The 23071-nt window shown below is 40.1% G+C and overlaps 1 protein-coding gene across 5 annotated transcripts in view; it reads left to right on the plus strand.

The window, feature by feature from the left end:
• TRIP4 (thyroid hormone receptor interactor 4) overlaps window positions 1–23071 on the plus strand; it is a 55355-nt gene that overhangs the window by 28832 nt on the left and 3452 nt on the right. For 4 of the 5 annotated variants that reach the window (XM_026478291.4, XM_026478295.4, XM_026478293.4 and 1 more), the window contains 3 exons: window positions 927–1051; window positions 2394–2485; window positions 17006–17108. In XM_026478291.4, coding sequence (XP_026334076.1) covers window positions 927–1051; window positions 2394–2485; window positions 17006–17108 — 320 coding nt within the window. The remainder of the gene's footprint in view (window positions 1–926; window positions 1052–2393; window positions 2486–17005; window positions 17109–23071) is intronic. The other variant, XM_026478292.4, reaches the window with a different exon arrangement.

The following is a 23071-nucleotide window of genomic DNA, read 5'->3' on the forward strand; positions in this document are numbered from 1 at the left end:
TCGGGTCATGATCCTAGAGTCCCAGGGTTGAGCACCACCACCCCCCATGTGTCATATGGCTCTCCTTGCTCAGCGGGGAGTCTGCTTCTTCCTCTCCCTCTGCCCCTCCCCCCCTCTTGCTCATGTTTTCTCTCTCTCTCTTGCTCACTCTCAAATAAATAAATAAAATCTTTAAAAAAAAAAAATGTAGGATTTGGGTGGTAGAAGTCCCAGGGCTAGTGAAAGAGCTACTGAGAGCTACTCTGAGTTACAGAGATCAGGTAAAAAGTAGGACCTGAAAGACTTGAATTGTCTGTGTGTTTTTTTTTGTTTAAGATTTTATTAATTCATTTGTCAGAGAGAGAGAGCACGTGCACACAAGCAGGGAGAGTGGCAGGCAGGAGGAGAAGCAGATTCCCCACTGAGCAGGGAGCCCGATGCAGAAATCAATCCCAGGACTCTGGGATCGTGACCTGGGCAGAAGGCAGATGCTTAACCGTCTGAGCCACCCAGGCACCCAAATTGTATTGTTCTGATAATAGGAAAAGCTAGAAAACTCGGTTCCATCACTCCAGTGAAGGGTATTGTATGTTTTTCACACAAATACCCCTCTTTGTGAGATATATTCTATAGGTCTCTTGGTTCAACTGGATGATTTGCTGTATTAAATGAGATCCTCTGGGGGCGCCTGGGTGGCGCAGTCCTTGAGCGTCTGCCTTCGGCTCAGGGCGTGATCCCGGCGTTATGGGATTGAGCCCCACATCAGGCTCCTCCGCTATGAGCCTGCTTCTTCCTCTCCCACTCCCCCTGCTTGTGTTCCCTCTCTCGCTTGCTGTCTCTCTCTGTCACTTAAATAAATAAATAAATCTTAAAAAAAAATAAATAAATGAGATCCTCTGGCATACTACAGTTTATATCCTTCCCACTAAATTTGTAACTGTTTTAAGGGTGGAGGGCAGAAGCTGGTACACTCCTCACAGAGGACGACTTTGGATAGCAGCCACAGCCAAAAGACCCTCCCCTCAAGAAGTCTCAGAACTCCAGACTACATATCGTGTTCTTCGTGGGAAAGGTAACAGCCATATACTCTCCTTTCAGTATTACTTGATGGAGAGAAGTCATTGTTGACATTCCTCTTCTTTCATTTCCTTCTTCCTACGACTTTCTTTTTTCTGGGGGTGGGGTGTGAGAGCACTTTCATCTTTGTGTATGTTTGTTTAGTGGCAGATTATAGACGCTGTTCAAAGCATTAATTCACCAAACAATAAAAATAAAAATAACAGTTCCTAACACCAGAAATCGACCAACTAGTTTTAATTTATTTATTTTTTTTAAGTAGGCTCCACACCAAGCATGGAGCCCAACGTGGGGCTTGAAATGACAACCCTGAGATACGACCTGAGCTGAGATCAAGAGTCGGACGCTTAACTGACTTGAGCCAGTTTTAATTGCATCCGAGGAAATTTTTCCTTCCCTTCTTGTCTTTTCTTTCTTTCTTTCTTTCTTTCTTTCTTTCTTTCTTTCTTTCTTTCTTTCTTTCTTTCTTTCTTTCTCTTTCTTTCTTTCTTTCTTTCTTTCTTTCTTTCTTTCTTTCTTAAATTGTGAGAGCAAAATGACTACTATAGACTCTGGGATTTTTAGATTGGGAAGAACAATCACAGTAAGAATTTTTGTGGGGGAGTGACCTAAATAGACATCTGCTGTGGAATTTGGACAGGTCAGAGTTGGTTGACTTAAGCAGTGTATTTTGGGAATCATCCCAAGCACATCAAGTTTGGATCCAAAAAACCACTTCTGACCCTTAGGTGTCTTGTTTTTCTTCCTCTTAATCTAACTCATACAGTTGTTTTGAAGGTAGAATGAGAGGATAATTACAGAATTACCTTTAAAAGTTTTTAGGACACCAAAGTTTTGGGAATCAAAAGTGCATGTTTCCTTAAAAGCTCATTTTTGTTTTGACTGATATGACTGGCTTGTTTTGAAATTGTCTTGTCTTTTTTTTTTTTTTCCTAACTCCTTATGTTCTGTCATTCTTATATTTTTTTACTACATTTTTTTGTTTTTTCTCTTCACACCTATAGCTTGTTTCCAAAACCCATCACCACCAAATTCAAGGCTAATCCAGTTGAGTATAGGTGGAATTGATTTGTTTGAAGTTGTATCGACCTTGAACTTTGATGGTGTATGGGTAATTTTTTTTTTATAGCTTAGGATGTGGATAGTGGACTAAGCCAGCCACTCACTAAATTTTTTGCTAAAATACAAACATTTGTGCTAAATAAAAACATCATGTTTTTCTGTGTCTACAAATAGATAATAGAGAAAGCGATTTGTTCAGAATTGGAAACAGAGTCGTGAGTTTCAGGTTCACAAAAAAGGAAATTTATATGATCCTTCCGTTATTCTTGATTCAGATGTGGAATTTCCCAACGACTATCCATCAGGTTGTCTTCTGGGCTGTGTGGACCTCATTGACTGCTTGTCCCAGAAGGAGTTTAAGGATCAGGTGAGTAAAGAATAATTCTCTTGGACATGTGCCTGTTTTGCTACCATAGTTGACTTGTAGATCCTTCAACATAGAATGTCATGGAGATAGTAAGGTGTTAGCAACTGAATTTAGACATGCAAGGATAATCTTTTCATAGGGAAATACTGAAGAGAAAAAAGATCAGGGCTGAAGCAGAAAAACTAGTGATGTTTTGGTTTCTGACACATGTACATTTCTGCATGACAAGCTGTTGCCCCCATCAGGCTAATGAGTACAGAGTCCTCATCCTTTCATAAAACCTTGCTGCTTTTTGTAAAGAAACAACTCCATTATCCCTTAAATTATTTCAGTTAGATGGTGGAAATGATAGGATTTATTATTTTGGAACATTTGGTCCAGGCCAGAGAATTCATGATAGGCAAGTATGTTTGAATTCTGATTGCCTGGACTGTGCAGTCAGGGTATGTGTGAGAGAGAGAGAGAGAGAGAGTGTGTGTGTGTGTGTGTGCGCGTGCGTGTGAGCGTGTGTGTGTGTGAGCGTGCGTGTGTGTGAGCGTGCGTGTGAGCGTGTGAGTGCACACGCACGTGCATGCACATATGTAGGTATGTATTTTGATTTATTTTGATCTCTGAAGATTGAACTGACGCAACTGGAGTTCATTTTTGAACAGCAGAGGGAGCTGAAGGACTTTAGCTTAATTGGAGAACTCCTGAAATTTAGAGCTTTATATATAACATTTATATATATTATATTTATTTATTATATTTAAGTTCAGACCAGCAGAAATCCAAAAGTTCTTCAACAGTTGCTTTAGGCAACTACTGTGCCTAGGAAAATGTTCTGCAGTTTCATTTTTCTCAGTAAATTGTTTTCCAAATTCATTTGCCTTTGAATAGTTATTACTGTTTATAAAAACTGTTCCTATCTATCTTACTCTCTCTACCTTTTCCTCATAGATTTTAACCAATCATTAGTATCCCTTTAGTTTTCTGTCTTTCATTTTCTTGTGGATCGCCTCCTCAGCCCTTCTCTGATTACTTTATATATATGAGGACATTGCATGCATTTTGGCATGAATTTGATCCCTAGCCTTTTGTTCTACCCTTATTACTTAATCCAAACCTAGGCAAAACCATAGACATATGGAGGCCCTTTGTTTTCCTCACTCTTGTGCCTGCGCGTCTGCGTCTTTCACCCATTTTTCCAGGATCTTCTTTGCTCTCTTCCTCTCCCTTTTTTTTTCAGTCTAGAAGTAAAAATTATAAAAATTCCATACATTGGTATTGGCTTTATTGTTTTTTTTAAAAAAGATTTTATTTATTTGAGAGGGAGAACGTGCATGTGCGTGCACGCAAGTGTGTGCGCAGGAGCCAGGGGAGGGGCGGGGAGAAAGGGAGAAGCAGGGAGCTGAGCAGGGAGCCCAATGCAGGGCTCAATTCCAAGACCCTGAGACGGTGACCTGAGCTGAAGGCAGACACTTAACCAACTGAACCACCCAGGCACCCCAGGCTTTATAGTTTTAAAGACTCTCACAGTCATTAATAGCTTAGTATAACTTAATATGTCATTAATATGTTTTCTTCGTAGGATATTTGCATTCTAAAAGGGAACTCAGGAGCATCTGGCAGTGTGGGTGGTGGGGTTTGGTGAAGGCCTTCCTTTATTTTCTTAAGTGTCGATCAAGCAAACCACCATCTGATACAGGGTCAATTGATTTCAATCACTAGACGGCCAATCTTTCTTTCTTTTTTTTTTTTTTTTAAAGATTTTATTTATTTGACAGAGATAGAGACAGCCAGCGAGAGAGGGAACACAAGCAGGGGGAGTGGGAGAGGAAGAAGCAGGCTCTTAGCGGAGGAGCCTGATGTGGGGCTCGATCCCATAACGCCGGGATCACGCCCTGAGCCGAAGGCAGACGCTTAACCGCTGTGCCACCCAGGCGCCCCCTAGATGGCCAATCTTTCTGCCACAGGTTTGTGTAGAGAAGGGTAGGAAACTGTAATCCTAGTCTGTGGAGTATAGCAAAGTTTATGGGAATTAGAAATGTAATTAACAAAACAAATCTTTTTGGTTTCTCGCAGATACCTCTCTTTCAGGTCAGCATGATACTCCTCTTCAAGCTTAGATTCTTGTCCTTTATCCTGAGGATGCTGAGGGCAGCACATAGAAATGTTGGAATCCTCCCATATGTTCCCAGCTGGAGGTCCTGGCAACTCTCCCTCTGAATTTCCCTGATGTATGACATTAGAGTATCCCCAAACACTGGAAGCCAGTAGGCTTCATCATACAGGAATCCCTTACTCATTTTCCCTTTGGTCAGCTTTTCTAGGGCTTTCCTTCACTGTTTCTTTTCTTGTTTGGGGGTATCTCAGGAATGGATTCATAATTTATATTAGACCTATTTGGGGATTATTTATTGGGTAAGGATCTTTAAAAATTGTAGCTTTGATATTTGGCTGCCTTTTAGAAAATGTCTCAAGCATCCTTGGTAATCTGCCTGTCTCTGACCTATGGTTCTATGATGTAAGAAATGTGATTACCTAGCCTGTTTTACAAACCTTACTCTCATTTCTGTAAGAATGAGTTGAAAGTTTAGGAGTAATAGCCCTAGACTAGCATTTCCCAAACTATTCTATGCATAAGTGTTCTCTGGAGGCATAAAAACAGAGGAGGTCATTCTCTATGGACACATACATTTGGAAAATGTATTTGTATCAAGTAATGTATTTGTTTACTGCAGACCTTTTCAGAGCCCTTAATATGCTAGTGTGCATAATGACTCTGATACATCTAGTGGGTATAACATACAGTGTTCCAAAAACTTTTAGACCATAAAATCCCCTCTCCCCACCCCATGCACACTACCTAGTTACATACTGCAGAACTGGTATCTTGTGGTATATACAGCTTAGAAAGTGCTAGTCTACATATGTTTGGTTTTCTTTTATTCTCGTAGGTCATCTCACGAGGGAGAATCATCCAGGAATCGGTTTCTTGACCTATGTCTTCTTTCTGCATATTCACACTCAGTTCTCGTCACCCAGCTGAATTATATTTTCTGTGAAAACTGGTGTAGATCTAGGAATTTTTATTTCAACTGAAGCTAATCTCCTTAGATGACTTGGACCACATTTTACTTCTCCATCTTGTTCCTAACTTTTTCCTTCCGCAAAGAAACTCAGTAACTTACTTCCTGACCTCATATTCCTGGCCTTTCTTTGATAAGTTAAAATATACTAAGCCCTCACTATTTTGGGCATAGTGTGATCATTTAGCATCTTAAAAGAATAAAAAAAACAGAAAAGGTTTTATTAGTGGTTGTTTAAAATCAAGTACACTATACTCTAACTGATTTTTAAAAATATGTGCTAAAAATGCTTTGCCCTGAGCTAAGAAGTCCTCTTCCTTTTATCTTCTAAGAGTAGTATGGCTGGCATGGCTAATTTGTGCCAGAAAAAAATCCCTCTAGACCCTCAGCCCTCCTGAGTAATGGCAGGGAATCAACCTAGACAAGGTAGGAATGATACAGAAAAGGCTGTGGGCTCAACTCAAAAGAGAAAGGTAGATGAGAGCCATCTAGTTACAACTTCTCCTGTATTCCCCTGGAAGGAACCCATGCCGTTTGCCAGCATTTTATCTGCCAGCAGCAGATGTAAGCTCTCAAAAACAGCAGGGAGGATGTTGACTGCAACAATGCATCAAGGCTGTGGTTTGTAACCTCAATAGTAAGGCAGTTAAAACTTTTTTTTTTAACAAAGACATTTTGATTGCCAAATCCATAACCATTAGCAGCTGTGGTTTGAACAGTTCTCTAGACCTAACAAGTTTTCAAACAGAAAGTTGAGTTGGTGGCTTTTGTTTCTACTTGTCTGTGTTGTGTTTGTGCTATTTATATCTCTGCCTTCAATAGAGAATCTGATTTGTCTGAAATCTCCAAGGTCATTGATTGTTCTGTTTCTTCTGACTAAATCCATTCCTCTCCTGCCAGCTTACTGACCCTTCAGTCCATTTGATCTTATGGTTTTTATAATCGCCAAGACCCTATCTTTAAAGAACTATACTGAAGCAGTTCTGCTGGGTGTCTATGTAATTGACATCAGCAATAGAATTGAAGTCTTCAGTGGGGAAGAGAGTATTACTTGTTCTTTCTCCTATAAGGGTATCCAAGTGAAACAGATCTTCATGAAGATTTGTAAAAATCATGTGTGGATATCATCAATGTGTTGTCTGTAGGTCTGAGAGGTGAGAAATTAGAGGATGAAGGAATAATCAATATTCAAAACAGGCATTAGCTTTGAAAAATGCAGAGTCCCTAAATTCCCCAAATTTCTTCCTTCTTTGTTTTAAAGTAAGCTCTGTGCCCAACATGGGGCCTGAGCTCACGACTGTGAGATCAAGAGTCGTGTTCTCTACTAAGCCAGCCAGGCCCCTCTGCAAATTTTCTTTTAAAATATGTGAAAATGGGGACGCCTGGGTGGCTCAGTCGGTTAAGCATCTGCCTTTGGCTCAGGTTGTGATCCCAGGGTCCTAGATGGAGCCCCACACCGGACTCCCTGATTAGTGGGGAGCCTGCTCTCCCTCTGTCTGCCGCTCCCCGGGCTTGTGCTCTCATTCTCTCTCTCTCTGACAAATAAATAAATAAAACCTTAAAAAAATGTGAAAATGTCCTCTCTGTTGTACTGAGAAAACCTGCATATTTATAAACCTAAAAATGTGTATTCCTAAGGGATCATGAGGGTTGTGTCAGAGACCCAACAAAGAGGGGAACTGTCTGTCTGCCACAACTAGCCTAACCCTAGGCAGTTCTTTAAAATCACAGCTCACTTGAGTGAAACAGGGAATGTATTTTCAGAATTTTCATGAAGACTAGAATATTTACTAGAATTTCTAGGTCAGAACAGACTGTCTTTGCAGTTGTTTTATAACCTGAGTGTCAAGTGCCCACATGCTGAGTTGAGGACAACCATGTATATTTTTTAGTAATCTAGAAAGCATTATACTTTCTATTGTACTTATCCTGAACAGAGGAGGGAAATATTAACACTTGTCTATGCATTTATGTAAGTTCTTTAATGTTTAGCTTTTCATCTGAAAATGAACATATAATTCTTTTTTTTTTTAAGATTTTATGTATTTGAGAGAGCAAGAGAGCACAAGTGGAGACAGAGAGAGAGAGAGCACAAGTGGAGGCAGAGAGAGAGAGGGAGAAGCAGACTCCCCACTGAGCAGGGAGCCTGACATGGAATCATCGCCTGAGCTGAAGGCAGACACTTAGCTAACTGAGCCACCAAGGCACCCCTGAAAATGAACATAAAATTCTTAAGATTTTCTTAAGTATTATTATAAATACTTGAGTGCCTACCATAAATCAGATTGTTCTAGACACTAAAAGAAACAAAAAGGTGAATCAGCCATGGGTTCTTCCCTCAGAATGTTTGAAAGACTACCAAATAGATAAAATATGGATGTAAACAAACAAATACAAAATAAAAAGCAAGATAACTGTCTTGAAAAGTAGAGCGTCTCTGAGGAATTTAAAGGAGGGAAAGGTTGCTTCCAGTTAGGAGGGATCCCAAAAGCCTTTATGAAGAATATGGCTTTTGAATTAGCTTTGAAGGGTAGTAATAATAAAATCTATCACTTTTTGATCAGCTGTTATGTACCAGACCTATCATGTATGTTCTAATCCTCACAAAAGCCTTCAAGCAAGGTATCATTACCCCTCTTTTAGGGATGAGGGAATTCAAGACTCAGTTAAAGTAACTTGCGTACTGTTAGTCAGTAAATGGTTCAATTGGGATTGCTGTTCAAGTCTTCCTCCTTAGTTGATTGAGAAGCATATTCCAAGGAGAGGGACAAGTGTGAGGTGGGAAGTTATGGGCCTGTCCAGAGAATAATAGCAAACCAGTTTGTTGAGAGAGGAGTATGGGTGAAGAAGAGGAAGAAGCAGCAAACAACAGTGGAAAAGTATGTTGTGGTCCAATGGTAGATAGCTTTGAAAGATAGGCTTTAGAGGTAAGACTTTTTCTGTAGTCAGTTGTGGAATGGATGAGGGGTGTTTGGAATGTGATCACGGCCTTGATTTTGGAAAATAGATCTGGCTGCAGTGTGGAAGATGGATTGCAGTGGAGAGCCTGAAGTTGGGAGACTAATGGGATGGCAGTTGTCATTCCAGGGTCAAGATATTTTTAAAAGTCTGTTCTAGGATAATGCCAGTGAAATTAGACAAGAGAGGGACAGATGTAAGAGGTGTTATGTAGGTAGAATCAATCACTTAATGTGACACCTTCATTTTACTTGTAAGTAAACTCAGGCTTAGAGAGAAAGTGGTCTGCTTGGTCTAGAAGGAATCTGCTATAGACTTGCTATCTTCTTGCAGTCTGTTCAAGGCTTCTCGATTTGTCATCTAGTATGCTGTATGAACCAGGTGGCAAATTACCTCTCTAATTTACGATTTAATTGTTTGGAATATTATATAACATACATTCAGCAAGTATTTATTGACTGTCTGTCATGTGCCACACACTGTGCTAAAGACTGAGGATCTAGAGTTTTAACGAGATACTCAGTCTCTCTGGAGTGAGGCAAGAAAACCCAACCATACTAATTACCATATGAAAAAGGAATGCACAAAAGAGAGGCCCTAACTCCTATCTCATCTTGGCTGGAGGCCAGGTGGGGAGGGTTCAGGAAGCTTCTACAAAAACGGTGCGTCCTGAAGAAAGAATTTCTGTCTTCCTCAACATATGGTATCATGTCTCCATACTTTTGTCCACCAGGATAGTTTCTGTTCATCCTTTAAAACAGCTCGGAAGTCACCCTCTCTGTAGGGTCTTCCTGGAGCTCAGTCCATTTCCTCCCTGACGGGACTAATCCGCTTCCTTCTCTGGTCTACTGTGTTCATATTCCTATTATTGCTCTGGCAGGTGAGTTGGACCGAAAAGAACAGATGATTGAAATGTTTAGGAGGTAAAGTCTATAGGACTTGGTGATTTGATTGGATATGTAAAATGGGAGAGAGAAGTCTAAGATAAACAGGTTTCTGGCTCTGGCAAGTGGGTGAATGGTAGTATCATTAGTCCAGATAGAGTATACAAAAGAAGAGAATTTTCTTTTAAGATAAATAATTTTAAATGACCTGTGGTAAAGAAAACCTATACTGTGGCAGTAAAAGAAAGATGTTCTGTAGTATGTAATCACCATACAAAATTTTTTTTTTATGATTAAAAAAACAAATTAATTCTAGGGGTGCCTGACTGGCTTAGTTGGTAGAGCATGCAACTCTTGATTTCACGGTTGTGAGTTTGAGCCCCACGTTGGGTGTAGAGAGTACTTAAAATAAAATCTTAAGAAAAAAAATGACACACAGTGTTATTATTTTTTATTTGGATAGTTTAAAATGTTTTAATCTTTAATTTTGTTCTGAAAGAAAATGTTTTAATCTTTAATTTTGTTCTGAAAGACAAATGTCATTTTATGAAGGGGTATTATTAATGGTAGTAGCACCAGATTGCCTAACAATGATCTTACCTTGGTAGGTTAACTGATGTCAAAGGATGCTCTGAGCTCTGCCTCAGAATAGTTTTTCTCAGTTGAGTCAACCAGCCGTTGGGAGGTAAATTCTAAAATTGTCCGATCCCTTAACTCAAGAGGAGTTTTAGCATTCCGAGTTATTAGTCCCAACGTAGACTTCAATGTAGTATCTTTAATTAAGAGCAATTTTCTTTTAGTTCTCACTAGTTTAAGTTGGAGTGAAAGCCTGCTATATGAAATTTAAGACCAAAAATAGCTCATGTATGGGTGATTCCCATTTAGGTCTTTAAGAGTAAGGGCAGAAAAGCTATGAGGTTAATTTTAGAGAAAATATACTTGCTTAGGTTCTCTTGTGTATGGAGCTTCTAGCATAGGATTCCAAAGGACACAGAAAGCCACAGTGGAAGCTTAACTGTGTGAGTAGGATGGGACCAGGAAACCAATGCTATGTGGCTTCAGCTAGATCATTTTCCACAAATGGCTCTAAGACCCTTAAGCTGCATATTACTCATCCCTTACTCTTTTCACCTGGAGCAAATATGAACTCTGTAGCATTGAGCTGTAAACCCGCCCCCCCCCCCCATGCCCCGTCTTTGATACTGAACACATGATTTGAATTGAGTACTAGTACATGGGAGTTCAGCTATCCCACATTGGGCCAGCTGGTGTGATCTTTATCCAACTCCAGTTAGATATACAGTAGTCATCTTGTCAAAGCCTCACGACCAATATGTTAACTGATATGAGAAAACTTTTATCCTGATATGAGAAAACTTTTATCATCCAGTAGAGTGTGGCCTGAGGTACTAGTTGTGTGTCCTGTGAACACCTTGAATTGCTTTGAAGGAAAATGTAAGCAACTATTAGAGAACACAATTGCTTTCAGGATATGCTTCTTTGAATCTGTTGTGGTTGTAGCCTTTTTATCAGACTCATTTCCTTCTCTCTTTCTGAGTATTATCACCTCAATCTTCTTGGAGTTGGTTTTCAGCTAACTAGATTTCAGAGCCTGATTTCATGTCCTATCTAGTTCCCCAAAGTTCAAACCAAGAAAACCTATAGCAAATATATGTTCTTTGTCAGTGAGTTCCTTCTTAACTATTTGCTTTAGCTTTTAGCCCTCTGGAGACAGATACAAGACTTACAGGTCATCTGGGGATTTGTTGGGAAGGGTGACGTCGTTTAGGAGTTACTGATCATTTCAGGACAAGGACTAAATAAATGGAGGCTTGCAGAGTTGGTAAAAATGGCCACTTGGCTGTGAATTAGTTCTTACTGCCAAAAAACTACTAAACTTTTTTTCCCGTATGAAAATGTCAAAAGAAATGTTTTCTAGATGACTGGTGAACAAGTTTCCTCTGGAGAAGAGAAGAAAATGGCTGTTTAGTAGTTAATTACCTGTTATGTTAGACAGCTATGAAACTTATGAGCCATGAAAGAAGAGTAGGCCCAACACCGCCCCCCACCCCAGGCTGGAAACCAGGTGATAGGAGTCGTGTTTTTTCATAGGCAAGAACAGCAGCAACTTCCTGAGGAATCTGCTACTGAATTTGAATAGTTGCTTTGAGTTGCTTGATCTTACAATCCACATTCCCTAACCTGTCTGTTGTGCTATCTCAGTAACCCTTCCTCTAGCATCCTCTCTAAACTGGATATGATATTCAAAGTTTATTCACATTGTTTACAAATATGAACCTCCTTTCTCTTAATTAATTTACTTTTCTTTTGTTGTTGTTTTGTTGTTTTTAATGTAAGCTCTCTACCCATCGTGGGGCTTGAACTCACAACCACGACATCAAGAGTTGCATGCTCTGCCTACTGAGCCAGACAGGTGCCCCAATTTAGTTTTCTCTCCATCAGCGACATTATTTATTATTTAGTCTTTTGACTCTCAGACCAAAACTCCCTTTCTTGTAAATCACTGACTTGTTAGTGTTTAATGTGGTCCAAGTGCTCAGGCCCCAGTTGCAGAGATGATGCTTTTCTGGAGGTACTGAGGCTCTGCCAAACTGACTTTGCTTTAATGCATTCTGTCCCTTTTCCCAATGCATAGGCCTTACTTTTCTTTATTCTTTGCAGGCTGCTTTGTTCTTCAGCTCTGTTTCTTGTAAGCCTCCTGAAGTTTAGTAACAGAGCTTGGGAAAAGGGATATTCACATAAAACTTGAATTTAGAATAAGTTGGGAAAGTCAATTTTAATGTTTATCTTTATTGTGAGGCATGAATGGGTCCTAGGAACCTCTTGTTCTATAATTTCATTTATCTATCATTTTCCCCATTATTTGACATTTGCTTACTCTGTTAATATATGTCAGTGTAGGTAATATTAAACATAGGGCCTTATTGGCCCACTTGCCAAGACACAAAAGTTCTAATTTAGCTTGAGGGATAACAGATTATAGAGTAGCACCTGCTTTTACCCAGAGTTATAGTCCTAAGAGTCTCTAGTCCCAGCGTGTGCATATTTAGCATTAAGATAACCTTAATGCACAAGTTGATAAATTCATTATTCTTTCATTCAACAAATATTTATCGATTGCCTACTGTGTGCCAAGCATGATTCAAGGTGCTGAGGAGTAAATAAAATAGACAAAAATCCTTGCCTTCATGGAGCTTTCATCCTAGTAAAGGGAGGCCAAATTAAAAAATTTAGAGGTACCTGTCTGGCTCAGTTGGTAGAGCATGCAACTTTTTTTTTTTTTTTAAAGATTTTATTTATTTATTTGAGAGAGAGAGGGAGGGAGCGCACACAAAGTGGGGGAGGAGCAGAGGGAGAGGGAGGGGAAAGAATCTCAACCAGACTCTGCGCTGGGTTGGGGGGCTCCATCTAATGACCCTGAGATCATGACCTGAGCCTAAACCAAGAGTCGGATGCTTAACCAACTGAGCCACCCAGGCACCCTGAGTATGCGACTCTTGATCTCCAGATTGTGAGTTTGAGCTCTATGTTGGGTGTAGAGATTACTTAAAAATAAAATCTTTTAAAAATTTAAATAAGTAAATTATATTGTATTAGATGATGGTAAGTGCTGTAGGGAAAAAAAAGGAGAGAGGGGTTAAGTGTACCAAGTTTGTGAGGAGACTGGTGCTCTGACTTTAAATAGAATGATTAGGGAAGACTTACTGCAAAGTTGACATTTAAACAAAGTTCTGAAGAGAGAGAAGACATGTGGGTATCTGGGTGGCGGTGAGGGTGGGAGCATTCCAGGAAGAGGAAATAGGCAAGTACAAAGACCCAGGGGCAGGAACAACCAGGAAGTCAATGTGGCTGGAGTGCAGTGAAAGTGGGGGTGAAAGTAGTAGGAAAAGGTGACAGAGAGGAAATGGGGAGCCAGACTGTCAAGGGACCTGAAGGTCATGCTGAGGACTTAGGCTTTTATTCTGAGTGAGATGAAAAGCCACTGGAGGTGCGCCTGGGTGGCACAGCGGTTAAGCGTCTGCCTTCGGCTCAGGGCGTGATCCTGGCGTTCTGGGATCGAGTCCCACATCAGGCTCCTCCACTATGAGCCTGCTTCTTCCTCTCCCACTCCCCCTGCTTGTGTTCCCTCTCTCGCTGCTGTCTCTATCTCTGTCAAATAAATAAATAAATAAAATCTTAAAAAAAAAAAAAAAAGAAAAGCCACTGGAGAGTTTTAAGTAGAGGAGTGACATGATCTAATACCTTTTTTAAAAGAGTTCTGGCTGCCCTGTTAAAAATAGAAAAGAGAGAGGTTAAGGGCAGAAACAGAGAGACCAATTAGGAGATTATTGTGGTAATCCAGGGAAACATGATGGCTTGGACCAGGGAAGTAGCTGTGGAGGTCTTAGGAAGTGGGGAATTACTGGATATCCTTTGAAGGTGGAGTTAACAGGATTTCTTAGCGGGTTGGTTGTGGGGGTTTTGGCCTGAACAACCAGAAGGATGGAATAGCTAGTAGGCTGGCCATTCATTCATTCTTCATTTTAAGGGGGGGGAATAGATAGCAGGTTTGGACATGAATTCAGGATCTCTATTTTTAAAATTTATTTGTATTGTGATAAAATATACATGACATAAAACTTACCATTTTAACCATTTTTAAGTGTACAATTCAGTGGCATTAAGTACATTTACAGTGTTGTGCAACCATCGCCACTATCCATCTCCAGAACTTTTTCATCATCTTAAACAGAAACTCCATGCCCATTAAATAATAACTCCTTCTTCCTCCTCCCCCCAGCCCCTGGTAAGCTCTATTTTCTGTCTCTGTGAATTTGCTTATTCTAAGTACCTTATATAGGTACTCATCATGTAATATTTGTCCTTTCGTGTATGGTTTATTTCACTAAGTGTAATTTTTCAAGATTCATCCATGTTGTAGCATGTATAGAATTTCTGGAATATTTTTAATATTCCACTGTGTGTTTGTACCATATTTTGTTCATCTGTCTATTGATGAACATTTGGATTGTGGAAACTATTTGGTGCTATGAACATTGGTAAACAAGTATTTGAGTCCCTGCTTTCAGTTTCTTTCAGGGATATACCCATGAGTGGAATTGCTGGACCTTATGGTAATTTTATAACTCTCTGAAGTTACAGAAACCACTGTTTTCCACAGCAGCTGCACCATTTTACATCCACACCAACAATGCATGAGGGTTCTAATTTCTTCACATCCTTACCAACACTTGTTATTTTCCATGTTTTTTGGTTTGGTTTGCTTTGGTTTTATTATAGTCATCCCATAAGCATGAACTAGTACCTCATTGTAGTTTAGATTTGCGTTTCCAGGACCTCATTTTTCCCCCAGTTTAATTGAGATATAATTGGCATGTAACATTGTATTCAAGATGTACAACAGAATGATTTGATATGTGTTGCAAAATGATTACCACAATAAATTCAGATAACATCCATCATCTGTCATAGTTACAAATTCAGGACCTTATTTTTTAACTCTGAGACTGAAGAAAATCACTAAGGTTGTAAATGTAGAGAGCAGAGGTCTGAGGCCTGACCCCTGAAGCACTCCCAACATTTAAGGATGGGTGATGAGCAGTCGATAAATAGCAAAGCCAAGAAGAGAATGGTATCCTGGAAGTCAGGTGAGTAATGTGTTCAAGAAGGAGGGAAGGAAGAATTCTGTCATCTTCCACAAATAGGACAATTAAGATGAGAACTGAGCATTGACCGTTTGACTTAGCAACATGGAAGTGAACGATGACCTTTAGTTCACCAAGAATTGTTTTGGTGGAGTATGGGAGTGAAAGCCTGTTTATAGTGAATTCAAGAAAAAATATAGGAATTTGAAGCAAGGAGCATAGATAATCTTTTAGTGAATTTTGTTGTAAAGACAATCAGAATTGGGGCAGTTGCTTAAGGAGAATGTGGGATCTGGAGAGATTGTGTTTCATGGCAGACATTACAGAAGGTATGTCCAATGGGATTGATTCAGTAGAGAGGGTACATTTAAGACCTCATTTATTGATGCAGAAAAAAGAGGAGAGAATGACTGGAATGGCTTGCAGTTCTGGAAAAGCAGAGCTGTGAGGTCCTGGCAGTACTGTCCTCTGCCACAACATTGTAAGACACAGAGCGGAGAGAGAAGGAAAACTGAAGAGATGTGAATTGTGACTGTTGGCTGTTGTGGCCTCTGTAGAATTTGGTTGAAAGATCTCGATGGCAGCCTCTGGTTTTATTCGTGCCAAAGCACCTCAGCAGTAACAGCTGGAACCTGCTTTTCTTTGAGTTCTAAAGATCCAGGGGATAAGGAAAGAAGAGCATTTTCCTTCTCATCTTTAGTCTTTTTTTTTTTTTTTTCTGTGAACATTTTGACGCTGCCTCTGAATATAATGTGTCTGGTCCTTGATATTAAGCTATGTTTTATCAAAGTACATGTCACACCTGTCCCACACAGAAAGCTGTGGTATGTGGGCAGGACCAAAAGGTGCTAAAAATCCCTTCTGTTTTCTCCACAGCATTACTTAACCACCTAGGACAGAGTGGTCAAGTGGTCAGTAAAGAAGTTTTAACTATTTATATTTCCACTAGTTATAGAGAAATCTTAATTTTCTTATTTTACCAAGCTTCCATTTCTACTTTCAAGGCTTAGGTCTTTAGAGGACATATCTTAGCAGGTTAATAAGAGTGGAAAATAAGTTTGTACCTGTGATGGTGGTTACTAGGATAAAGGCTCCTTTGGTAATGAGGTCTGACCCATAGTCATAGTCAGCCTATGAGTCATATTTGTCAAACATGCTAAATACAAGACATAAAAGATAGGAAATAATGAAACAACAGATCAGTTGGGCATTGCTAGAGAGCACTTTCTGCCAACCCTCCATTGTGCCTTAAATTGTGATTATGTGGCCAGCCTAGTCTTACTGTAGGTTCCGTGTCTGTCTTTGCAGAAGGAATACAGGTCCAAAGTATTCACACAGATTTGTGATGAGAGATCCAAAGGAGGCTTCTAAATAATTTTCAGAATTGCTCTACCAGTTAGTTACCTTTTCACCCTAAGTAAGTCTGGAATGCATCCAGCAAAACAGCTTTTGCATGTTCATACCTTTCAGAATGAATCATCTTCCTTCCTTTTAATGAAAGAAGGGCTCTGTTGACTATTTCTGGCAGAATTTCCACAAATGTTCTATTTTTCTTAAACCTTCCAGTGTTTCACTCAAGTTAACCCGGGGGTGCCCAATGTTCCCAAAGGAGACCTCTGAATCTCCCAACTCTCAGTCATTTATGTTAAAAGAAGAGTCAGTGCTGATTCTTCTGGGGCAATATCAGGTATCCTTTTTTAAAGTTGTTCACGTTATAGGAAGTCAGAAATGGCAGGCAGTAGACTGCATAGGACTACTGTGCTAAGGCCTAGGGACAGGGGAAGGTTTGTTCTTGCTTGTCGAGCATAATCCTCTTTACCTGACTGAAATGGAGAGTGCTATCATCAGAATGTTGAGGTGAAATCTGGGACATCCTTTGATCTCCCTGAAATTCAAAATCTGTCCCAACTAGTCTGAACTTGTAATTTTTATATTTCGCAGTATCCAGACATGAGTCAAGAATCTGATTCTCCATTTGTTTTCATCTGCACAAATCCCCAGGAAATGATTGTGAAGTTTCCTATTAAAGGAAATCCAAAAATCTGTAAGTCACAAGCTTTGATGGTCTAATTTTCTTTTCTTTCTTTCTGTCTTGTGTCTCACTCGTTTAACTTTCTAAAATTCTCTTCTTACTCTGTTCTATGGCATCTCAAGCTTTGGAGGATTAATATATTTATTGATAACTTTAATGTTAACTATAGTATAGCCTTTCCAAAGTGTACCTTGATCCACAATTATTGGCATGCTAGTGAATTACTCTAAACTTCCATTTAAGACCTCATTACATTTAAAGATTTATTTATTCATTTTGAGAGAGAGAGAGGATGCACAAACAAGGGGAGGGGTAAAGGGAGAGGGAGAGAGAGAATCCCAAGCAGACTCCCCAATGAGCACAGGGCCCCGACTCGGGGCTCTCTTTCACGACCCTGAGATCATGACCTGAGCCGAAACCAAGAGTCAGACACTTAACCGACTGAGCCACCCAGGTGCCTGCAGACCCCATTACACTTAAAATCCTTATTTGTCAGCCAAAAGAGTATGCTTTGCTCCGCTGCACTACTCGTTAAAGGAAGTAGTGAGCCAATGCCAATGGCAATAATGACATTTATTCCTTGTTCCTCAGTATTCAATCCAAGAATAAGACTTAAGTTTGTGTCTATTTTTGAGTGTTTTGGAGGCTCACTTCCCACTTTTCCTGTGATTACTGGTTCCTAGAGCTCTGCCCTAGCCCTCTTGCTTTTCATTCTCTTTTTGAAGCCTCTTGATGATTTTTCTGTAACTTTTGCTTTATGTCTTTGTGATTTTAGATCCTCTGCATATTCACTTCTTAATCACTTTTTGTTGACTTTTTCAACTTCCAGCTCTTCAACTCCCAACTTTTCTTCCTCTGTGTAGTCCTACCACAGCCTCTTTGTTTCAGAGCAAACTCAGGAAACACATGGTGGTGTCCTCTCTGCCTAGCTTATTTTTAAAAACAACCTCAACAGCCCTCCCATATTTGCTCATGTCAGTTACTGTTTGTGCCTCTGTGGCACTGCTTTCCCGTTGTGTGAACTGGATGACTTGGGGGCAAGCGTTGTCTTCAGCTGTGCACAACTGTACCTCACCCTGTACCTTGGGGACCAACTAGCCATTTGATAAACCTGTTATATAGAGAAGTACTTTTCTTTTCTTTTTTTTTTTTTAAGACTTTATTTATTTATTTGAGAGAAAGAGGGAGCACATGAGTGGGGAGAAGGGCAGAGGGACAAGCGGGCTCCCTGCTCACGGACGACTCTGGGCTGGATCCCAGGACCCTAAGACCGCGACCTGAGCTGAAGTTAGATGCTTAACCAACTGAGCCACCCAGGCGCCCCTGGAGAAGTACTTTTCAAACTGTACTGTAAATAAAAATCACCTAGAGAGCTGTTAAAACACAGGTTTCTGGGCCCACTCCCAGATGATACTGATTCTGTTGCTCAGCTAACGACACTTTGAGTAATACTGCTTTCGATCACAAAATGTTTGGAGTGTGAATTTAGATTAATGTATATTCATCACAAAATTCAGGCGACACTCATGATTTATGAGACATATGTTCCTGAGATTCCTACATATCAGGAAATCTGAACATTTTGCCTTTGACTTATATATATTATTTACTTCAGACTGTATCCCAGCTGGTAGCTAAGTGGCCCTGGAAATTTTTTTCTTCCTCTCTGCTATTTAGGATTTGTTTATTTATTTGTTATTTTTAAAACATTGTCTTTTTAAGTAATGCCTACACCAATGTGGGCCTCAAACTCACAACCCCGAGATTAAGAGTTGCTTGGTCCACTGACTAAGTCAGCCAGGCACCCCTCCACTGTTTAGGGGAGAGAGAGAGATATTGATTGATTGATTGATTTAGATTTTATTTATTTGTCAGAGAGAGAGAGCACAAGCAGGAGGAGCAGGTGGAGGGAGAAGCAGGCTCCCCGCTGAGCAAGGAGCCTGATGCAGGATTCGATTCCAGGACGCAGAGATCATGACCCGAGCCAAAGGCAGACGTTTAACTGACTGAGCCACCCAGGCATCCCTAGGATTTTTATTTTTTTAAGACTTTATTTATTTATTTTATTTTAGAGAGAGAGAGTACAAGCTGGGGGTGGGGCAGGGGAGATGGAGAGAATATCAAGCAGAGTTCTCACTGAGCACAGAGACTGACCCAGGGCTCTATCTCACAACCCCGAGATCATGACCTGGCCCAAACCAAGAGTCAGACACTTAACCGACTGAGTCACCCAGGCACCCCCTCACTATTTAGGATTTAAATCTCTCTTTTCTTCTCTTTTTTGGATGTGGCATTCTATCTTTCTCTGTTCCATTCTCATCTTACTCTAGGCACCCTTAGCAGCACTGGTGGTAGGAGGCCAAGATTTTATGTCTTCTCTCCCATATCCAGTGCTACTTGATCTTGAGTCCCCATAACCTTTTCTTAGCTTCCTCCCCTATCTTGGTTGCTATCTGCTGCTTAAGCTCCTGTGAGAAAATGTTCTGTGTAAACAGAGTTTAGATATTTCTCTGAAATGTTTTACTCCAGTACTTTCTCTACCCAGAGATCTACCTTCAGTACAGATATTGGCCTGTTTTTCTCGATAAGGTTTAATGAGTGGGGGGTGGGGGAGTGTTACTCTTAGGAGAGAGCTTTAGTAACCTCCTGTCTTTTCCCCATTGTTTCTCCTCTTAAACGCTTTAAAAAGCCAAAGTGGGCTGTATGCTTCTTTCGAGGACAGCAGACTAGGGAGAAATTGTGAGACTGTAGCTTCTTCCATGGTAGGCCAGAGGAGGTGAAATACTGCTCAGAAATAATAGCAAAATTTAAAGAAAAAAAGGAAAGAATGGTTCACTCTGTGTATCTCAGGAATATTTTTTCTTTCTTTCTTTCTTTTTTTTTTTTTTTAAAGTAGGCTTTATGCCCAACATGGGGCCTTTCTGAACTCATGACCCTGAGATCAAGAGTCACATGCTCTACAGACTGAGCCAGCCAGGCTCTCCAGAAAAAAAAAATTCTGTCCTACCTGAGGATTTAGTTTGGTGTGAAGTTTCTATTCCCTATAACACTTTATTCCTTCATCTTTCATTCCTCCTTACCATCTCTAAGAATCTTACACTCGGGTGTTATATGCAGCTGATGAATCACTAAATTCTACCCCTGAAACTAGTAATACACTATATGTTAACTAAATTGAATTTCAGTAAACAATTGAAAATAAAAATAAAAAATAGGGGCGCCTGGGTGGCGCAGTCGTTAAGCGTCTGCCTTCGACTCAGGGCGTGGTCCCGGCGTTATGGGATCGAGCCCCACATCAAGCTCCTCCGCTGGGAGCCTGCTTCTTCCTCTCCCACTCCCCCTGCTTGTGTTCCCTCTCTCGCTGGCTGTCTCTGTCAAATAAATAAATAAAATCTTAAAAAAAAAAAAAAAAAAAGAAAAGAAAAATAAAAAAAATCTTACGCTCTGCCAGAACTTCCTTCCCATAGGCCGAAGGAGCCACCTTCAGTAGCTTACAGCTGGAAGAAGTCTTTACTCGCACTGCCACAGGGGAAAATACATACTTGGCTGTTAATTTGAAATGCTTCACATTTTATTCTAGATACATCATTACACTAAGTGGTTAAGGTCCATAGTATTAATAATATACTCTCCTTCAATTACAGCCCTGTGACTTAAATGTTTTTATTCTTGTTTTTCTTTTGTGGGATGGCTTAGGAATCTTCTATAGATTAGTTCTATGAGATATTCCAAGTTCCAAACTCTGTGTGTATATATACACATACATATATATGTATATATCTATATGCTTTAAATTAAGGTTATATATACATATATATTTGAATTTTTTGAGTATAGTTGACACACTGTTACATTAGTTTCAGGTGTACAACATGGTGATTCAGCATCCCTGTACGTTATGTTGTGCTCACCACAACTGTAGCTACCCTCTATCACTATACAATATGATTACAATATCATTAACTGTGTTTTTCTATGCTGTACCTTTTATTCCCATTCCTTATTCATTCCGTAACGGGAAGTAAAGGCATATATATTGATTTATGCTTTTGGACACATAAACTTGAGCTTGCTTGACCTGGGGATAATTATGTTTCTTGAAATTGAAATAATTCAGAAAAGACCAGTATGCAACATGATCACTTGGCTCTGTGCTCAAATTAGGAAGTGCAATAAAGTGTAGTAGAATATCTAGGTTAAATGCTCAAGGAGATAAAGGAAATCTTTTTACTTTAAATGAGCTACATGCTCTATAAACTCATGCAAATACTGCCTTGTATGTTATGCAAAGCATGTGAAAATCCCTATGAGAGTTACATCGATTGATGACAAATACTTTTTCCCCTTTTAACTTATTGTCCATCTGCTGCACATGCATTTGATTTTCTTTTAGGTACCATGAATGAGGATGTAGTTAACACTGAAAAGCTGTAGGTACTAAATGTAAAAATATTGGGGAAATACCAAAACTAAGCATCACCATTCTGCGTTTAAGAGAGTGTACTGTATGTTATTGTACTTAACTGCCAGATGCCAAGTCTTGAAAGACGAGGCTGAACTAGAACCTAGAGTTCAGAGTTTCTGCAGTCTGAGGGCAACTGTGATGACTGCTTCTTCATGCAAGAAGCCCCAGTCCTTTGCCTTCATGGCCTGCAGCTGACCCCAGAATTACCACTATTGGCAGTCACTGTGGTAGATGTTAAGGATGCAGAGAAGTCCTTACTTGTAAGGAGCTCACAGATTGCTGGCACTTGTATGGTTTTCTTAGGCAATCTAGGGGATGAAAGAATTTCTTTTTTTTTTTTTAAAGATTTTATTTATTTATTCGACAGAGATAGAGACAGCCAGCGAGAGAGGGAACACAAGCAGGGGGAGTGGGAGAGGAAGAAGCAGGCTCATAGCGGAGGAGCCTGATGTGGGGCTCGATCCCAGATCTCCAGGATCATGCCCTGAGCCGAAGGCAGACGCCCAACCGCTGTGCCACCCAGGCGCCCCATGGGGGATGAAAGAATTTCTGCATCCCTGGGCATGCTCTGGAAGTTCCTTCTTCCTCTATCTCTCTCACTTTCCTCCTATTAGTTTTCCATTTTATGACATCATCTCCGAAGGCAGGGATTAGTTTGCCTACCCATTGAGTGCTTTGCTCCTATGGGTTGATCTTTCCTGAGCTAGACTCACTTGAGGGCTTTCACAATCAGACTGGAGTTTTCTGAAGATTGTACTTGGAATGTTCTTATACAGTAAAGCTTTGAGAGTGTCAAGAAGGTAATGTCTCTTTTTGTATAAGAGGAATCTGAAATACACATAGTTAAAAGACTTGTCTAGAGTTGTAAACTGAGACCGTAAGAAACACAGCTCCCAAGCCTCAGCGTCAGTATGACTACCCTTACTTTTTCAGAGAACTTTGAGCTTATGAAGCACTTTAACGTACAGTATTTCAATTAGTTACTGGATTAAATGACTTAGTGTATATAAAAAAAACTTAGCACAGTGCTTGGTATTTAGAAAGCACTTCATGTTAGTTGTAATTCTCTCAACTTTGTAAGTTAGTAGGGATTTTTTCCTCCTTTCATTTTTCAGTTGAGTAAATAGGTTTGTAGAAGTTGTATTTTGCTCACATCTGGTTTTCCTGCTCTTTTCCCTTTATCAGATTGCCTCAGAAACAAATTATTCCAATCACATTTCCCTTTGAGGGCACAGTATCAGAGCTGGAAGGAGCCTTCTGTGCTACGTAGTCCAATTTCCTCTCAGCATCGAAACAGCTGAGGGTGAGAGTGACTAGGTGGCTTCCTCACATACAGCTAGGTAGTCTCAGAACTACAGCTAGGACCTCGGCCTTCTAACTTACTCAATACAGAGAACTAGAAGTCTAGAGTCCTAAGTGGAATTCTGAATTCTGTCCTAGCTTGCCCTAAAAAGTTGAATGAGATGCAGTACTTCTTTATACCTCTGGATACCACCACCTTTACAATGGA

This window comes from Ursus arctos, unplaced genomic scaffold, assembly GCF_023065955.2.
Source record: "Ursus arctos isolate Adak ecotype North America unplaced genomic scaffold, UrsArc2.0 scaffold_28, whole genome shotgun sequence".
NCBI classification, from domain to species: Eukaryota; Metazoa; Chordata; class Mammalia; order Carnivora; family Ursidae; genus Ursus; species Ursus arctos.